Raw genomic sequence first — 19,983 nt, 5'->3', positions numbered from 1 at the left:
TTACCGGTCCATCAGGTATTGAGAGACTTGCAGAAGTTCAGTACCTGTTTCTCTTCTCAACCTCTGCAACAAGTTCATCAGTTGAAAATTGGCCTCTCACAACAAGGATAAGGTTCTTGATCACATCTTCAGAGCAATCCACATCAAGCAGTCCCCCAATAACAACAGGCAGGCGGCTTGGATTCACCTAAACAAGATCATTTTAAGAAATTAGCGTGTTGTCATGCAGCACAGAGTCAGTACTTATCCCTAGAAATACAAATGAACGCTGCTTGCTCAGAGTGACCTCATCTTCCTGCCCTATCTCCTGAGGATCTGGACAAGCTTGAAAAAAAAAATCAATTCTCCAGTCAGCAGGGGTTCATAACACAGTTCAGTGGCTCGCTAGTGCTCAGCCCCCATAGGAAGAGCTCCTAAAGCAAGCCAGTTTGTCCCTGCAGGAAACAGTAGAGGAGAATCTCCCACCCTCCCAGCCCCAAAGCTGGAAGTTAAAATTACTGTAAGAAACCTACAGTTACTCTACCAAGTCTTCCTCCTTAATGAGGCACATTACTGGGGGATTACACTCTGACTGACTGAAGAATAAATAACAACTCTGACTCACATAAGGGCTAACTTGCCAAGGGCCACTAATAGATACTTAGATATCAGTCTCAAGTATGAGACTTCTTGCTGAATGCTTATAAAAACATTGTGCTTATAGTTGCACACAATACTAGAAAGGTTGATCAGTTTGACCCATTAAAGCTAAGTGAAAAAATGTAACTTACCTTCTGTACATAGATCTCAATATATTTTTGGAGATTATTTCTGTACAGGTACAGCACCAAGTCGTGGACAAAGTCAAAGCGATCACACACAATGATGAGCGGTAGCTGGTCAGTGAGTTTAGCTTCCTACAAGGAAAGAACTTGTGTAATTTGGTTTTGTTCTCAGGGTCAAGCAGAAAGGTATAATCAAATTGTTAAAGCAAGCTGAACTTGGAAAGCCCCAAATTCAATGGTCAATCAAATAACGACAGCTTATTATTTGACTTTTTTTTTTTTTTTTAAAACAATACGCAGCAAGTAGGAATACACCCACATCAGGGCCTACAGCAAGCAGCTTTCTGAAGTTTAACTGTGCTGCTTTGCATGGCAGGGTCTACAAAATGTTACAACACAGTACAACTATCGTGAGTCTAAGCTATAGGCAGCATTTTTAGTTGCCACTGGTTATCGGTGTGCAGGATTAGCACTCTGGGATTTCAAAAAGAAATTTAACCAAGACTAAATTAAGTTGTGGACCATAACAGAAAGCTTCCACACAGAACTGACTCCAAGCACCACTGTCCTGTGATACCTTGTAGCAATGGATTTAGAGAACAGCAAGAGTCAAGCTAGTAGTCGTACTGAAATTGTTAACCAGATTAAGTTATCTAGAGCTATTCCACTTTGAGCATAAGATTACAATTGTTACAGTACAGAAGCTCATCTACATGGTGGACACCAGTCCAAACACACATTTCAGAGCACTTATTTGAACATGCACATCCCAGAATATAATCCTACATATACAAATTGTAGTTAGGGAGTTTACACAGGGAAGCCTGTACTGGGAGATTTACCTGGTACATGTCCTGCACATTCCAGACATGGAACAGCACAAAAAACAATAGCTTTCATCAGGAATTTGACAGCTTGATAACTTATCTTAGGTGGCTTGGGCATTTTACATACCTTACACCTCAGTGACACCAGTTTATTTTACAGATTTCTCATTTGAAGTGTTTTGCCATCTTCAGATGTGATCAGCAAAATCTAGGACTATGCTATGTAACTGACAAATATGAAGGCAGGAAATGTTCCCAGATAAAGTTTTCCCCTCCCACACTGTTTCCAAGATATTTCTAGCAACGTTACATTTGTCAATAAGCTCAGCACTAATAACAGGCTACAGAACGTGAACTTCTTCAGAACTATGTTACAGAGATGCTCCAAATCCCAGCTGTTCCCATCAGTTAGCGTGTATTTACACAGACTGGCATTATCCTAGCAGAGCTAAACTGCAGTTCACCTGGCTGAAGTTTCAGAAAGCGTGTAGATGTAAAATGAATGGATAGATCAACCTTGAACTCTGAAAGCATTCATGCAATTAACTGACACCAACACTCCAAGACAATCCACACCCTCCAAATATTACCTTGAGGAAATTTTTAACACGTTCTGGGTCATAGCAGTTGCTTTCCCTGCAGATTCTTTCTACTTCTTTAATTTGCCCTGTCTTGCATGCAGCTTGAATATACTTGAAGTGCACATCTGGATCCTGGCTGAAGTTTACAATAGAGCCCAGGAAATAAAACAAACCTTGAAGGAAATGGTCAACATGTTATTTTGCTAGTACTTAAGAAGGATGAGTATTAGCTTTTGAGAAAGCCTGCCTGGTTTTGATTACATGAAAATCTGAAATTGGACTATTGCAGAAGCTTATAAAGAACTTTTAATTCAAGTATTGCAATTATTTTACAACGACCAGATGCACTAGCCAAGCTGTACCTGCTGTCTCCATGTGTTACATAGACTAGCATATCATATGCAACTTTGATTAATAGTAATTCATTCCCATCAATTGGGACAGATCAACTTCATTGAAATAATATCCAGCACGTGCCTTCCTTACACCCCTACACAAGAGCAAGGAAGGGTTCCAAAAATCAGAAGTAGTTGGGTCCAAGCCACACTCGCAACCTTTCACCAAAAGAGGCACACAATGAAAAAGCTGCTTACCACAACTCGCAGCTAAATCTCACTTAACCAAGTAGTATATGCCATCAGCTTTAAGTGACTTGGGAGTCACTTGTCTCAAGTAATCAAGATAGATTCCAAGATAGATTCATTGCATGTGTTTTTCAGAAAAAGCACACTATGCAAGAAACCCATCCATAATAGCACCACATTCCAATAACCATCCTCCTAATCCTTCACGTATATGTATGAAAAAGTGAGCGCTAGTTCCTTTTGCTAAAGACAGGAGCATGAACTTACCTTCAAAGCTCTTGAAGGACTCAAAGAGCTCAATAAGCGACTGTGTTGACAGTTGTTCGTGGTATTTTGAAGCTACCTGGACACAGATCTGCAGGTTCTGACGAATATTAGCAGATAACATAGCACGCAGACACTCCAGCGAGTCTTCTACCGACAAGGAGCCAAAATAGTTCACTAACCACTGCAGAAATACATAAGCCATTTTAGACCCAAGTAAAACACTACACTCTGAAGTCAGTGTTGAAAGAAATCGTTAATTTCTTGGCTTTTGATAGATTCAGGATATTTGATTTTATACCTCAGGATTGAGAAGATGAGTGTGAACTACTGCACGCTTGATGTCATACAAGTCTGTGAAGTGTTCCAGCGCTCTCTGCAGCAAGCCAGCTTTCTCACACAGCTGAGCTATGTGAGCCCGGTCATAATGAGTAAACATTTGGTTTCCCAGGATAGCATCTGCAACCTAGAAGTAATAACAAAAGTTTCATTTAGTTCCTAAAGCACTGCCACAATTCAATGTGCAGCTCCCCATAAACAAAACTTCCTAGCTTGAGAGAAACTGTATTTCAACTGTAGCAAAGAAGCCAGGAATTAACAGTAACACTCGCAGCAATTCTGTGCAATTGAGAAAGTCAGAAATGATGTGAAGAGAAGAGAAACTACCTTAGGGCTTTGAAGCGCTTAAAAAAAATAACAGAATTCTAGCTTTACAGTTGAAGCAGAGATGCTTTCAAGATTTTAAACATTTATCAGTGGCATTTGATATGGACCACAAACTAGTGGCTTGTCTAATCCAGTGTAACTCCCAAAGTATACCTGAGGCGCATGCATGAGGTTCATCTCAAGTAAACGTGTTTGCAGGGGACCTTCTGAGGGACGATTATTCTTCAGTGCATCCAGCAAGAAGGCTGTACATTGCTGAATTAAATTATACTCCATAAAGACATCCACAATCTGCAAAAAAGATTAGGCTTTTGACTTGGAGCTGGAGGCACGTTTAGACAAAGTAATATCAAGTGCAGCTTCCAATGTACCAAGCTGCCACAGCGTTCTTAAAACTAGGCAAGAAACAACACTGTCCCAGTAGGCTAAACCCAAACAAACAGTTCAAAGTACTTTCCCTGATGTATGGAAGAGGAGTACGGCTCCTCTTACCAATTTATCACCTCAGGAGTTAACATTTCACAGCAATAAAATTATTTACTTGTGTTATGTCTGCAAGAGGCTCTTCATCTTGAACAAGCATTTGTGCAAACTGCTGTCCTTGATCAGGGCTGATTCTCATAACATTCCTCAGCAAGAAAATCCAGTCTGGAGTATACCCAACCTGAAGAGAGAACAAAAAGTAGTAACTCAGCAAGAACACAGAGCTCAGTAAAAGCTACTGTCAGTAGCTTACACAAAGCAGTCACGATTTCCTCATTTGGAGGAGGCTACATAGGGAAGTATGAAGGATACATGTATGAAGTCTAGGAATAATTAACAATGAAACTTTGGACCAAGAGAGGCGATACTTTTAGCAATTTTAGAGCATGCATAAATTATTCCTAAATACAGAACAGGCGTAGCAACTTAAGTTTCCTCTCACCTTCTTAGCGTACAAAACAATCTTCTGGACTTGTCCTGTTTCAGCAAAACACTGGATGACTTTGTTTGGAACATTGGCTCTCAGGTAGACACTAAGTGCTAGTGTAGGATCTACAGATTTCACAAGATCTCCCAGCTCCTCTGAACACTCCAGCTGTTTAAAAGAGATAAGTACAGTAAGCCCATCCCAACAGCGTCATGATGAAATGCGTTTCATTTGCATCTCATTTGTCTTCCTTATAGGATTTTCTTAAAAAAATATAAGGCCAAGCTTGATAGCATTATCTAACTCTTTCATCTGCAGGGATGTTTCTTAGGTTGGTCTGACAAGAGTCAGAAATGCATTTGTAGGGCTAAAAAGAACTAGGTTATCCAACATCAGCCTGTTTCTTCAGCTCATTACAGAAATTTAAACACAGCTCAAAGTATATGGAAGTCAGTATTTGAAGAAGCCTGAAACAATTACGGAAGGAGCAGCAGTAGCTCAAAAGCCTTCCATACAAAATTCATTCTGCTGTGATTTTAATTTGAATTAATAAAGCTCTGCATGTATTTGGTCAACTCACTTGAAGAGAACTGTTAAATCTCTTCACATGTTCACTCTGTCTCAACTATTTGATGACACAGCGCATTGAGGAGTTGCCCAGTTGAGTTTTCCTCAAAAAAAAGCACTACCAGGCAGTTATCTCTCTTTAAGTACCTAAAAGGTATCTATTCCAAATTTACCTTGTCTTCTTTTAACCATTTCTCCAAGAGCTGTTTGCGTCCCTGCTGAAGCACTGGTCTGCAGAGTTCCAGCGACTCATACTTATTCAGCTGCCCTTGATCAAGCAGAATACCAAAGTACTGGAGTAAAGGAGAAGTCTGTCCCGGCTGAGCTGGAACACTCTGGAACCGACGTATGGTGTCTGGAGTACGCAGGATTCCCTGCCAGAAATAGAGATGCACTTTAGTTTCCTGTTCTGCTATTGTGGCTTGGCAAGATTTCCTCCAGAAAGCTGAAGTTGGAAATGCTTACTGCAGCAACATTATGTTTTGCCAACCCAGAAAAACAGTCAGCAGTACAGTTAAGCATTGCATTTGAGATGTTTTAATAGAACATGTGCGGTAGCCTAATAGTAGCCTATTAAATCTGTCTTGCTACTGGAACTAGTCTAAGATCAGAGGACTGTCCTACAGAATTAAGTCATCCTTGCTCTTGCAAGCAAGTTCCTCTCATCTGAATTTACTATGCTAAACGATCTCCAGCCTTAGTGAATCTTCAATCTTAGCATCTCTCCTTTTTATCCTGTTTACAGGTGCAGCCTCAGCTAGAGGTTGTCATTTCACAGAGACTTTTCCTGTCATTGGAGGGATTAAAATTTATACCAGAAGCATTAAGTCACATAGCCATTACTTCATTTAGTTCTCTCTCCCCCTTTGTAGGCTTCGCACAAAATTTAGAACCTTCCAGCATGTGAGTACTCTCAGCATATAGCATACTGGATCTTCATGGGTATGTTAAAATGTACTACGTTAGGACAGGTCTCTGGTCTTGCCACTCAGAAGAATCCAGTGAACCTTCCCGAAGCACGAAGCTTAAGCCAGCAGAGTTCAGTACTATTCAAATTGTTCATCCATTACCTTTGGGGCATTAGCTGCCACTTTTGCTGCCTCCGAATAGTTCCCTTGTGCAAACAGTGCGTTGAATTTTCTAGCAAAGAGTTCCTCAGCTCCTGCCAGGTTGTTGCGGACAGCCATTCGTAAAGCTAGGTCAGGATTCTGGAGCACATTTGTGATGTAGGGAATAATATTCTCTTCTTCCACACATACTGACAGCACCTGAATAAATTATTGAGGAAAAGTTTCAGTTAGCCCAAATATAAGAGGAGAGGCAGGTGCTAAGTTAACCTCTAAAAGGAAAGCTATAGCATACATTGAAAGCTTCTCCATCCCTTGATAACCACAGAGCCTTGCCATTGTATTTAAGAAACAGGCCTCTAGCTGAAAAGAATCTCTATCATCCAGTTACTGCATCAAGGCAGACAAATAAGTCTGTGAGCTGAAGTAGAAGCAAGAAATAACAGGGATATAAGTATTGTCTTTCTGTAACCTGTACTCAGCATCTTAAGTAACCAACCCTAGCTATAGGATGTTAGTAGCCTGGTTTAATCAAGTTAGATGTATACAGAGATACAACAGCAAGTTTTCTTTGGGGCTCAGAACAGGCAGACTTGAGATGTCCTGAATGCGCAATTTCAAGTTAGTATATTTAAGACTTTATTAGCAGGTGCTCTGTAATAGAGTAACATCTGCCCAAAATAGAAGTATATTTTGGTTCTATCCTCAATAGTAGGAGGGTGCTTAGACCCACTGACTGCCATTACAAAAAAAAAAAAAGTAAAATTATGCAACCAGAACCTGAGTTGTAGAAGAAACCAGATGACAGACAAGGTGCACTGCTGTTCAGGTATCTGATACTACCATACTCCTCACTCTGTTATTCTGTCTCGTTCATTTATGGAGACTTTTAGACATCAATATGAACACTGTAGCGTATCATTAAAGGCCAGTTGGATTGGCTAAATAAGTAGTTTCCGAGCCAAGCTTTCTTACTTGTCCCTTTCTGTTTACTCCTATAATTCCAGCTGTTGCTTCGTGCTGTGCAGTAACAAATATGGTCTCTCCACTGATTCTGTTCATGTAGATACAGGTGCCCGTTTCCAGGTCATACAAGTGAATATAGCCATACTTCGTTATCAGAAACACCACATCATGCTTGTCACTGATCTGCAAGACAGGAATAGATTAATCAGATTTGCTATTGGATAAAACGAGTAAGTAATTTTTAGAATTGGACAGCTGCGCCATTTCAGGAGGACTAGAAGTGCTTTTTTTTTTTTTTCCAACCAAATACTCGAGTACTCTCATAGTAGAATCAAGTTTTAAGAACTTGGAAAGCAGTTAAATATACATGAGTATTTTTTCCATATATAAGAACAAGCTGTCTTTGAATCTGCTTAAGTCCCCAACTTGAGTTTAACTCTACTAAAGCAGGAGCAGAAACCACACCAATTAGTTTAGCGCCAAACCTCAGGTTTACATTGGCCAACTAGCTCCCAATGCCCTGCTTCACATTCATATCCACTAAGGGAAGCTACAGATTTGTTTTTACGTGCAGTTATCATACCTGCATTGCAACAGGAAAGTCATTTTGTGCTTCAGGAGGAAAAAAGACATCCACTGCTTTCTTTGGAAACGGCTGATTCCCAGTCGGTGGTGTACCAACTTCAATGATATGCAACTGTGCAATAGGTAAGATTAGTCTGTCAGTTTCCAAATAATACACAGAACAACAGACTTTAACAATAAAGATATGGCAGTTCTTTTGCTGCTGATCCTTAATCCCAAGCTTATGCAAGCAGAGGAGCTAAACCAGCCCTCCTGAGCATTTGCACAGGCATAAGGTGTAACATACGGTATTCATTCTCAGTTGTTTTCCTCATCTATGGAACATGATCTTTAGTTATCTCTAGCTACTTAAAACTTCAATGATTCCTTTAGGTCACTTTATGCAAGTCTTTTGACTTGGGTAACATACTGAGACAGTTCAGAAGATGTTTCTCTGAACTAGCTCTAGCTCTACTTTGTTTCAGCTTTCACTTAGAGTAGTTCATATATTTCTGACATTGATATTGATCGCTAACTAGCCCGGTAACACTAGCATTTAATTTTTTCATCCAGTAACTCGGAAGTTAAGCTTGATACTGGGGATCAGCAAAGAGATTACAACAGCTTTTCCCTTAAGCTTTGCTTGTGAAGCCAAGAGGCACATCCTTCAAGCAGCTAATTAGCTTGCCAGTCATGACACATCACCTCACTTCATGACTGGAACAGACTTCTCTTCTACTTCAGGTAGCCCCTGCTGTGAAGCTGTGTACGCCCCAGTTTTCATATACGCTAGAGGAGTAGCATCCAGAGTGACCCTTTTTTCCTAGAGGCAACTTTGTGCGTTAAACCACTTATTTTCCTGGAGGCAGATAACCAGGATGAGTTATTAAAGATTAACGCATGTTTAAAACCAAGTCTTACCTTACCCCCAGCTTGCCCTCTTACTGCAAAACAGAAGAGAGTGGATTCTTCAGCATTTCCTTCCATCTTGAACTGCGCGAAGCTAGCTGCATGCCCCTCAATCGGTTGTGACACTTTTCTATCTACAGAATAGAGCTGCATTGCTCCCACAACACGGTTTTGCTAGATAAGACAGAACAAGAGTCAGAAGTAGCAAGCACATGGGCAGCAAAGTCCTCTAAGTTACTGTTAGCAAATACGTTGTAATATTAAGCTGAAGTACCATGCCATGCTTTCTCTTATAAAGGTATCGCATCAGATTAACTTTTTATGTGATTTTATACCATTACTGTAAGATTTTCAGTTACACCTAAGGTGTAAAGATCAAAAGAAGCACTTACGTTCCAAACAATGTTTTAATAAAAACCAAAACATCCTCACACCCCGCATCTACTCCTACAGAAGGAAGAAAAGAGCCACGCTATAGGCCTGCCACAGGAGGCCTCCTTCACGGTAAAGTACCTGTGCAGATATGCCAGTCAGCAGCAGCCACTTCTGCTTAGCATCAGTACGGTAGTTGATGATCTGGCAGCCAGCAAGACTAGAATGGCGATCAAACATTTTCACGGGCTGGGACTCCCCCTCCATGCTCCAGTGGTAGACTGCGTTATCCGTTACAAGGGCAACAGTATTCAGAGAGATCCACTTCCAGAAGGTGACATCATCTGTCATTGTATGAGCCTTCATCTTGCTCTTCATTTCAATGTTGAATATTTGAAGTGTTTTCCCAGCTGAAAAACACGACATTGTTAGCCAGGTGGCAGTTTTCACCTGTTACTTAATGTTAAACAATGGTTCAAAGCAGACGAGCTGCATTATGATGCTAAACACTCGTGAAGTTTTTAGAAAACGCTATGATCTATTGGCAACATCATTCAGCGATCAGCTACTAATTCTAACCAGACCACATTCCTAACTTCACTACCACATAATTGTATGCTTTTTGGTCTGAATTTGCCATTACTGACTGACCAAACAGATGTGGAAAACAGCTTGGCAGGAAACAAAAGCTTCAGCTACACAAGTTGTATGATACTTCATACATCAAAGCCAGGTTAAAGTAAAGCCGAGTGTCTTGAAAGTTGCAAGGAAAGCTATGCCAGTGTCATTAAAAATGATGTCCACATCTGTTTCAAGTATAACAGGGCGTAACACGGGAAGGTCAAGCTGGCAGAGCCTTTCCTAATTGAGACTCATTAACCAAAAGCCGTAAGTTGCACCATCGGGATACACAGAGCTACTGGCTGCAAACCAAACGAACACACACTGTGCAATGGAAGGACTCTAGTGACCAACACAAGCTCTAAGAAGTAAGAGGACATGTTATTTTAATTACGCACATTGCTGAATACACACATCGCGAACAGCCACCTGCAATCATTTCTACAGCACAGTGGTGTATGAGATATTATTTCTTCCTGTTGAATAGGCAAGGAGGGTTCTGACCAAGCTCTGTTAGTTTTAGGAGGTAGCTACTTAAGCACACGCTACTGTAGCCCAAAAGGAACATTAAAGACGTTGTAAAACTAGGTCCAGGTCAGGGTCTCTGTTAAGGTTACTAGCTGTATCTCAGCTTGATAAAGCCAAAGCCATGTGGACAAGTGCCTTCACTCAGCAAAGACTAGTTCAGGTGAAAGCCACCATTAGTTCAGCCCACTGAAATACGACGCAGAGCCAGGAGTTTCTCCAGAGCTTGGAGAAGGGTGTCCAGTAGTGTTACTCAAGCTACAGGCTAGCCATTTATTTCCATGTCTAGTGCAGCTGGAGCTCTAGATAGAAGGGATAACAGATTCAGGCAGCATCTACCCTACATGCTATGCCAGGGATATTAACAGCCAAAAATCAAACTCGAGTCTAAAGGGTCAGTCCTGTTTATAAAAAGCTTAATATCAAGAGCGTGATAGTCTAAAAGTGCCCTGAGTTGGAGTGGATTAAGTTTCTGAATCTTAAGGATTCCCTTGTTTGAGAGGGCATGAAAAAGACTCTGAATTTAGGCTTTCAGTTATTTAACACCACTGTTCAGCCACGCCCACCATAAACCTGAGCCATTTGATTCTGCTTTCTCTTTTCATAAAACAGGACAGTAACTGGTACAGTCAGTCGAGATAACTCACCATCTGCACACACAAGAGAGCATTAAAGTTGTGACAAAACAGTAGGACAGTATTAAAATCAAACTTAGGTAATATTGAACGCTTCTAAATATTTCCATTGGCAATATATTAATTTATAGAGCGACAGAATATTTGAGGCTTCCTGGGAGGAAGAGGCTTACACTTCTGGAGCCTCCAGAGGAATGATTGTTCTCTGTATTGGCAGAGATAAGGAGCGAGCTGACCTTGTGCTTTATGCACTACGCAAGTCTTCCACGGATAGTTTTACTTTCCCTATCAGGGGCTGATTTAATAAATATGCACAAATCAGGGCACCAGCCTTGTCCAGTGTGGCAAAGACTACAGCCTCTGCAAATATTTCCCCTCCTCCCCAGTCTGAGTTTTCTACTCTGTACAGAGAGGTTCAGCTGATGGATCCTACACTCAGGAGATCAGGTCTCACTTCCCCTAAGAGGATTCCAGACCAGAGACTCCAGAAGTGGACCAGAGCTTGAACTTTCTTTCCAGCTCTCCTCACTCTGAAGCCATAAATACTCTCACTGGGAAGCAAAAAAATCATCCTAATGACCAGCAAATGAGCAGCAAGCCTTAACTGAAACTTATTACCCAGCTACCTTCAGAGGAACCAAAAAATCACTGAACTTAAGCTCCCATTAAGCTGTGGAAAATTGGTGAGGGATCCTCCCACCTAAGTTGCCTGACAGATTTACATCAGTCACAAACCAGTACTACAGAAAGCTCTCCAGAGACTTCACTTGTTTCTTTCCCCACGATTTCCGTACCTTTTAATGCAATGACTTTACTGGCAGGATTCATGATAGCACTGTCAGCTGAAATCGGTCTTCGAATGGGGTTGCTGGGGTCGTTCATGTCAATGATGACCACTTGCGCTTGTTCTCCCACCTTCTCTCTGATACAGATGAATTTGTCAGACTCCATCGTCAGAGTGCTGAACCCGATGTTTGCTGGGTTGATGCCCAGGTTTTGGAGCTGGAAAAGAAGAAGGTTTAGCATTAAGTTATTACCTCGGCACAGCCACCGGCAGCTTTGGGGGAAGCTGCAGGAGATACCAGCCCTCCCGTATCCTTCCACGACAACACAAACCAGAAGCACATTACCCACAAGTGCCATGACACCAGCATTCTCACCCACCTGCAGTTATGCCCAGCAGGCTTTTTGAAGCCCCGCAGCATTCAGGCACTTGGTGCCTTACCTCCAAGGTCTGTTACAACTTATTTTTTCAAGAGCCCAGCCTTTGAGCCCCTCAAGTGGTTTAAGGGACACGGCAGCTGCCTGCTCCTGGTAGCAGTGCCAGAGTCACAGCCTTCAGTACCCACTCGCATCAGCTTCGCTTCCAGAGCCCTCTTTCACTCCACTTGAACTTGGCAGCTATCGCTATTTCAAGCTTAACGCCACACGTGAGGGGCCTGAGCTTTATCTTTATACTTGCAGAGTTAAAAAAAGCTACCTGTCTCGCATTTAGCCTAGCCCTCTCTGGCAGCAAGGCTGTACGCCACCGAGAAGGTAGAGCTAACAGCTACGAAACAGACCCTGCTGAAAGCAGAAACGGCTCACCTGCAGCCTTACTTGGGACAGCGGGCATCTACAAAGCATCTCCTTTCCTGCTGAGCCAGCCTGCTTCTGGAAAGCTTTAAATGCCTACCTTTACGTGGCAACTCTAGCACAGTAAACACAGTTTATGCAACGCCACTGCACTGTGCTTGCGGACTGATGTGTCAGGATGGCAGTACTGAAAGCAAGCTGTATTTCTGCTGTTAAAAAGGGAGTAAAATCAGTTACTTCACACCACACACACACGTCCAGCCTGTGGTAGGCATCCCTTAAAAACCACGGGCTCGGTTTTCTACCACTAGAGGAGTCAGCCCTTCTTCTAACGCCTCTGTCCTTCTAGGAGGCCCTCTGAGCTCCGGGCCCCCTCGCGCCGCCCGGAGGGGCTGGCTGCTAGCTCTTCAGGGCCATTTCGGCGTTACTGTGCTAATCTGCAGCACCACACCGAGCTCTTATCGGCTGTGCTCTGAAGGCTCGGAGGTGACCACGCCTCGGCCGCTCTGTCCCGGCAGACTTGCGGCTCCTGATAGAGGGGGTTTTACTGCACTTCCCCTTTGCCCCGGCTCGCAGGCAGCACACATACAAGGAGCCAGCACCATCCTGCTGCGCCAGGTTAGCAGCACAAACTTCACGAGGGGCATTGCTAACGACGGCCTCCATCACCCAGGGCATCTGGGCTGCCAGATCTCAGCACAGCTTCAAGTACAGGCTCGAAAGCAAGGCGCTTCTAGCCCCCTGGGTTCGCTGAGGTAGAGTATTTCTAGAAAGTGATTCAGTCTTTGGTTCTACAGGCACCCTGTGTGTAAGTCCCTTGCCCTAAAGGACGCCACTTCATTGCAATTATCTTGCCAGATGGTGGGACTGGAAGAAGAGATTGAAGCAAGTCACCACGACTGACTAGCTGAAGCCGTTTGCCTGGGACAGGACCCCTACGTTCCCTGCAGCTCAACGCAGCGAGCGGCTCGATTCCAAGAGAGCTGCCCTCACACCCGCCCACCTGACAACAAAGCCAGGAAACCCGCAGGTGAAGGACGGGTGTTTTAGCTGGCTCTCCTAGGGGAGAGCTGTCTTTGTGCCAGAAACCAAACCCTGCCTCCTGGACGGGGCAGAGCTCTGCCGCTCAGATCGAGGGGAGCAAGGTCCAGCGCCCCAGAACCTGACCACAGCTCCTCCAGCAGCAGGGATTCACTTGGCAAGTTTCAGATTTAAGCTCAGGCCTCCATTTCACGCCTTTCTTCAGGTGTTCTCCAGGCCTGAGAGTGGTGTCTGTATACCAGCTGAGCGCTGCTAACTGCAGCTGGTCACATCCCTGCGGGCAGAGAAGGTTTGAAGGTTTGAAGTCCTACCAGCTTCATTTGGGAGAGACTTACTAGGACGGGGCATTTCCTTTTACTTGGCTGCAAGCTTAACAAGCGCTATTCCAGTCGGCAAGCGCAGCTTCCTCGTTAGAGGAGGGCAGTCTCAGAGGGCCGAGGACTCTGCCCGGCAGTAGCTCACAGCACTATGTCCAAATGGAGGCTGTGAACAGAACAAACCCAAGCACGTCCTAGCAGATGGCGGACCTCTTCGGGAGGTCCTGACTTAACCACTGGGTCAAAGTTGCTTGGATATTGCAGGACGGATTTATCTTAATTGCGATCAAAGTGCCATCTGCTAGGTGTCACACCTGAGGTAGCCAGCCCCAGTTAGCAGTGGGAGACGTGGTCCTTTACAAACTTCGTAACATTTTCTGAGGCTAGGTAGTTCTTTGAAAAAAGAGTCAGTTGGCTGCGGAGTTCTGAAGCAAGCCTGGAGCAGCTTTCTGATGGAGCCGTGACCTTCAGCGAGGTCTTTAAGTACCCACGTTCCTCCTGCTAAGATTTAATCTTTTAACCTCAGCAGATCCCATGAATGAAGTTTGCTCCAAGCCCCGAGCCTGGCAGGCTACCCCGATGGTGACAATCCCGGCAGTGGCTTGCACAAGAGCTTCAGCAGCCAGGAGTGCCACCTGCCTCATGGTAAGGCTCGCGGTAACTTCTGCCGGCTCTCCAGAGGCCGGCCTTCCCTGCAGTATCAGTCACTCCCTTCCCCAACCAGGCTAAAGTTCAGGTGGCTGAGGCAGAAGCATTGGTGAAGTTAAGCAAACAGAGACTGAGATTATTATTAGGAAACACGACAGGCGTGTTTCTTTGGAGGCTTTTATTATGAAGACTTCACTACTACTCCGTGTACTAGCTGTGGTGCAGGCTCCGGAGTTAGAAGGGCACGGGGTTCTACAGCAGGGTTTTTTCCCCCCCTAAAAGATGGGAAAAAGAAGGAACCACTCAACACTCTACGCTATGACAATCACTCCCTTGGCTTTCATGGAAATGAAAAAGCAGAACTTGCCGGCCGCGCTTGGGCAACCAATTCACAGCTCAAGTTATTTTACGGTAACGTTTGCTGGAGTTGAGTTGTGCTGGTGTCCTGACGCACGCGGGGAAGAAAGCATTCGGCCCAGGAGCTGCTCCGCCAGAGCAGAACCGCAGAACAGGCTGCTGCAGAGCTACAGCCCTGAGGTGAATGAAAGCGTGGTGGCTACGACGAGTTTTTCACTGTCGCATTCCTCACGGATGTTCCCGGTAACTCACCCGGGGAAGCTGCTGTGCTACACACGCCCGACACCGACCTGAACGGCAGAACTGCTGACAAGAGCCGCTGCGTCGACCCCTTTCCTGGAACATTTGCTTTCTTTCTGACACTTTGCTTAGCTGTCAAATAATTTCTCCTTGCCTACAAGGAAGGGCACAGAACCGCTGAGCTTGCGTTTCACCTCGGCTCTCACACAACAGGATGTGAGCACTGCTCTCGGGGCCACGAGCAGCTGCTGAGCCTCTGCCCGGAGCCTCCTTATCTGCGTGCAGCTGGGAAGTGCCAGCCAACAGACACGTTCCCAGCCGCTGAGGAGCACGGAGGGGTTTGTTTTGTTTAAATAAAGCACCTCGCTGTGCAGCCAGTCACGTTACTGCTGGCGCAAGGCCGCGTTTTCCTGGGCTCTGATAGAGCTGGGCGGGCACCAGGCTGCACTTGTGCTGCTCGTTGCGTTCCAGCCGTGATGCTCAGCTAACTTCTCACACATTTGTTTTATACCCGGGCTGACCCCTCAGAGCTGCTGCCTGCGTTCCTTAACACAGAAACCCGCAGCGAGTTACGCTCTGAAGCGCTTGGTGCGTGTCGGTGCTAGGTAGGAGTCACAGCGTGAGGCGGGCTAGGAAGTCATGCTTCCAGCAGATAAGAGACCTCTGCAATAGTGAAGAACCTTTCTACATCCTTCCTATTCTCGGCCTCACCCCAGCAGGCTGAGGTACTCATCCGCTCCCGGCGCCGCGAGGCCACGCTGGTTACAGGCCACAGCCCGAGACCCCACCTGCCGAAACCCGGGCATGGTGCCGCTGCCTGCGATCACCGGCACCTGCTGCGAGGGACGTGCTCATGAACCGCTTAGCTAATTACTCCCATCCAATTAGTCCACACACTCTTTGGGTTGTCTGGATTCTTCCTCGCAGACTTTGCCCTACACCTCTGCGAGAACATCCCAAGCTCACGGGCTTCAGGAAGTCAAGCCCACGAAGCTGGGTGGGGGAAACACCCCAAAACAGCACAGGGCACGGCAGCGCTGCCTTCACCCTGACTTCTTGAAATACCAACAGGAGGCTTCAACGCTTCGAAGCAGTGCTGCTGCAGCAGAGATTTAGTGGCTACAGAAGAGTATTTATTAATGCCTTCACTCACACCAGCGCGCCTGGTCCAAGTTCAGTTCTTAAGTATTTCAGGATAGCGTGGCTGAACTAGGTGGCAAGCACAGCTCATCCCCTGCTACCTTGTCTCACTCATCAGGAACCTGTGCTCTTAGAAAACCTCCATGCTCCTAAATAAGCAGTTGTTTGTACTTTTTTTTTTTTTTTTTTAATTTCACCCCTCCAGTTCAGAGGCATCAACTTACAGAATCACTAGAATTGGATACGAGCAGCCAGATTCACAGTCATTCAACACGCTACACACCCACTGGACTGTTTCCTCATGGCTACTTCGTGTAAAAAGCTCCACTGTAAAACTTTATGGCAAGAGCCTGGTGGTTCTGATAGCGAGGAATCAAGGTTTCTCCTTGGAAATTCTCAAGGAAAAGTTTCTCCACCGCATGTTGTTGCGGTTCTGTGGCAGGGCAGGCATCTACAGTAGACAATACACAGATAAGGCCCTGCGTATCTGCCGCTCCTGAGATTTCAAAGCCATGTAATGGGACTCGAGCCTGACAAACAGCCTGAAACCTGACTACACACCTGGATTTTACACTTAAACCTAGAGAAAGCCCCCAAGCCACAGCTCACTTGGCCACCCTAGATCTTCGGGGCTGAAGATCAGCAGCTTTGTACAGTTACCTGACCGTTCTCTGACCTGCAGTGGATCCACGGAAAACTGCTGCCGATTAGCACTGCATGTAGCACGATGCTCTTCTAGACTAACTAAGAGCATCTTCTAACGATAGCCTTCCAAGAACTTTCCCATTCACATCCACCACCTGCCTTTTTACGAATAAGGCCCCACTTGGGTACCTCGCCGTGCCATTAAGCATCAGCTACAAACTTGCAAGCGTTGCGCAACGCCCCTGTGGCAGTTTTCCTAGATGAAGGAGGGCAGGCACAGCTCAAGAAATTGCATTATTCGAGTCCATCAGGACTCCAGCAAACAGATGGGAACACGCTACAGACGTTCTGGACAGCAAAAGCATTGCAATATCAACGCTTCTGCTCTCAGAATCGACTCCAACAGCAAGTCAGATGTTTCAGCATGAAAAAGGCACCCCCAAAAAGGCAAGTTCCTCCGAGTTTTTTCAATGAAATGAAAAGAGGAAGCTCTGTAGTTGCACCAAACCGGAGCATTATGGGCAAGAGCCACGTGCACGCAGGCTCGGAAGGCAGGACACCAAGTCTTACTGAAGAGCAGCTCACAAAGGCAGTTGTGGAAGAAATTGCTTAAACCAATACTCTTTGTGAGATGGGACAGGAGTAGCTGACTCCCTCAGCCTGAGCAGGCACGTCCCATGACCTGGCCCGAAACCTATCAGCGCTTCTGGCGCGCAGCAGATGAGTTTCCTTATGTAATTGTGCTCATGGCATTAGAGACCTGGCACACGCAGGGTTTGTATCTTTAATAATGCATCGTAGATGCGCTTCACGATGCTTTATTAGGAGCTGGGCTATCCCAGCTCAGTTTCACCCGAGAATAGCAGAACCTTCCCAACACCCTGCTCTAGGCTCTGCTGCTCCGAGTGGATAATACTTTTTTTGAGTGTAAAATAACATTATGGCTGTGGCACTTCCCACAACAAAATGAGTATTTTTGCAAGCGTTCTTTTATCAAGGTGCCTAGAAATTAAGCTCTTTCCATTGGGTTGGAAAGAAGTCACTGTCCTTCGTGTAAGCCATCACTATGTTGGTGCCTGCCCAAACAGCCACAAACCACACACGTGAGCTGACATCCCAGGGCACTGGAGATACAGGGGGTTTGCTAAGGGCCGGACGTCAGAAGACCCAATTTAGACACATCAATATAACTTTTATTATACGAGTTATCCACAAACATTTCTCCCCAGCAGCGAGGACAAGCCGAGCACCACCAGAGGTGCAGGAAGCCAGGAGGAGAAGGCCGGCTCGCAGCGCTTCTCCCTGCACCCGCCAGACGCCAAGCGCGCATTGCACAACCGTGCCACCGCTTCCAGACCCCTCCCTGTGCTCCAACTTCACCCGCAGCCACCGGCCGCGAGCCGAGGCGACCTCTCAAATTCAACCAAAACCGGGATTTGGTATTCAAATTCGGGATTTGTCCCTAGCGCCTGCCCGAAGCCGCCTCGACGAACCCGGAGGCTCGCTCGGCTGGGATCTCCCGGCATCCGGCTCGGGCCCGCCGCCACCCTGCCCGCACCCAGCCCCGGAACCCGGCAGGCACCGGCCCGGCCCCGCACTGCCCCAGCCGTACTGCGGGGCCAGCCTGCGGCAGCGCCGCCGCCGCGCTCCGCCTCTCCGGAAAGCGGCGCCAGGAGCGGCGACAGCGACAAAACCCCCGCCCGGGGACCGCAGGACGGGGGGGGGGGGGGGGGGGGTTCGCCCACACACGGGGGCGGCCCCGCGGTCTCCCGGTGCCCCCCTCCCGCCGCACCGGAGGGGCCGCGACACCCCCCCCCCCGGGCTGGATGCCCGCCCCGAGGCCTCGTCAGGGCCCGGCGGGCCGCGAGCCCGCCCTCCCCACACGGAAGGTGCCCTTCGGGGCCGGCCCGTGAGGGAGCGGCGGGGCCTGGCCTCCCCTCCCCGCCTCAGGCCCCGCGGCCTCCGCCCGCCCGCCCGCCCGCGGGGAGCGGCCCCTCGCCCACCTGGAGGTGCTCCTGGAAGCGGATGGGCAGGATCTGAGCCATGGCGGCGGGGCTGCGGCTGCGCTCCGAAGCCGGCCCGGGCTTTGGCGGCGGCGCCTCCTCAGCTGAAGGTGGAGGTGGGGGGGGGGACGGGGGGAGCCTGGCAATGGCGGAGCGCAGCGGGGCAGCGCGAGCGGCGAGCCGCGGCCGGGCGGAAGCTGCCCCCGCCGGCGGAAGGATCCCGCGGCGGCAGGAAGGGGCCGGCCCTCACCTGCCCGGCACCGGCCTTAAACAGCGCCGGCCCGGCGGAAGGATACCTCCCCGGCTGCTTCACGCGTCCTCCGCGGGGGCCAATGGGAGCGGCGGAAGGATCCGCCGCCGGAAGGGACTATTTGAGCGCTCACCCCCTCCCCTCGCGGATTTTTTTTTTTTTTTTGCCACATCATGCGACCGAGGGCCGGCTGCGTCACTTCCGGTCCGCGCTCGCCGCCCCGGCGGGTCACGTGCCGGGGGCAAGGTGACACCGGGAGTTGCCGCCGTGTCCCTCCGCGGGGGGGGGGGGCGGTTGCTGTGGAGACGGGCGGGGCGCCCCACCGCCCCCTCAGGCCTCAGCCGCCCCCTCCCCGCGGCTCCAAGTGAAAAATAAGCACAAATAAACAATAAAAAAAGCGTTAGGGTGGGAAAAGAGATGGTCTGTGCCCAGCATGAGGGTGTGGGGGGGGTGCAGGTGACAGGATACAAATACACCCTGAGGGAAAGCAGCAGGAATTCCCGATTTTTTCTTTTTTTTTTTTTTTTTTGGCTTTTCTAAATCAGAACTCAGGCTCCAGGTTCAGCAAAGGACAGCCCCTGGCTTCCCCAAAGGCAGCACGGCCCCCCAAGGCCCCCTGCCCCGGCTGTCTTCCATTTTAATAGGAATATTTCATAGGTACTGGCGCAAAAATGAGGCCCCAGAGAGCTGCTGCTTTCTCTGTGAGGAATCACGCTGCCACACTGCCTGTGAGGGAAGCCCGAGGCCTTTGATAGCTTATGATGGGGCCACAGCCTGTACAGAGATAAAACACTTCATATTTTACACTCGGGGCCAGCGCTTACTTGTAACCTCACCCTAGCAGCCAGCTAATTACCTGAAAAAGCAACTGGAGGAGACACAGCTGCACGTAACCGAGGCTTGAGAAATGACAGGAGGGGTGCCTGGTTTTGGGAAATTGTCTTA

The 19,983-nt window shown here is 47.2% G+C and overlaps 1 protein-coding gene across 2 annotated transcripts in view; it reads right to left on the bottom strand.

Annotated features, from left to right (window-relative positions):
• Window positions 1-19,061, bottom strand: part of CLTC (clathrin heavy chain) — a 31,365-nt gene extending 12,304 nt beyond the window's left edge. The window contains exons 1-16 of one of the 2 annotated variants that reach the window (XM_066979406.1): window positions 18,789-19,061; window positions 11,617-11,824; window positions 9,183-9,451; window positions 8,682-8,843; window positions 7,780-7,893; window positions 7,206-7,379; window positions 6,234-6,431; window positions 5,337-5,537; window positions 4,612-4,764; window positions 4,228-4,350; window positions 3,840-3,977; window positions 3,322-3,486; window positions 3,024-3,204; window positions 2,182-2,345; window positions 771-896; window positions 45-187 (exon numbers count right to left, since the gene is read on the bottom strand). In XM_066979406.1, coding sequence (XP_066835507.1) covers window positions 45-187; window positions 771-896; window positions 2,182-2,345; window positions 3,024-3,204; window positions 3,322-3,486; window positions 3,840-3,977; window positions 4,228-4,350; window positions 4,612-4,764; window positions 5,337-5,537; window positions 6,234-6,431; window positions 7,206-7,379; window positions 7,780-7,893; window positions 8,682-8,843; window positions 9,183-9,451; window positions 11,617-11,824; window positions 18,789-18,830 — 2,561 coding nt within the window. In that variant the 5' untranslated portion in view covers window positions 18,831-19,061. The remainder of the gene's footprint in view (window positions 1-44; window positions 188-770; window positions 897-2,181; window positions 2,346-3,023; window positions 3,205-3,321; window positions 3,487-3,839; window positions 3,978-4,227; window positions 4,351-4,611; window positions 4,765-5,336; window positions 5,538-6,233; window positions 6,432-7,205; window positions 7,380-7,779; window positions 7,894-8,681; window positions 8,844-9,182; window positions 9,452-11,616; window positions 11,825-18,788) is intronic. The other variant, XM_066979407.1, reaches the window with a different exon arrangement.
• Window positions 19,062-19,983: the final 922 nt, after the last annotated feature.

This window comes from Anser cygnoides, chromosome 18 (genome assembly GCF_040182565.1).
Source record: "Anser cygnoides isolate HZ-2024a breed goose chromosome 18, Taihu_goose_T2T_genome, whole genome shotgun sequence".
Classification (NCBI taxonomy): domain Eukaryota; kingdom Metazoa; phylum Chordata; class Aves; order Anseriformes; family Anatidae; genus Anser; species Anser cygnoides.
This window is presented reverse-complemented; position numbering and strand designations above follow the sequence as displayed.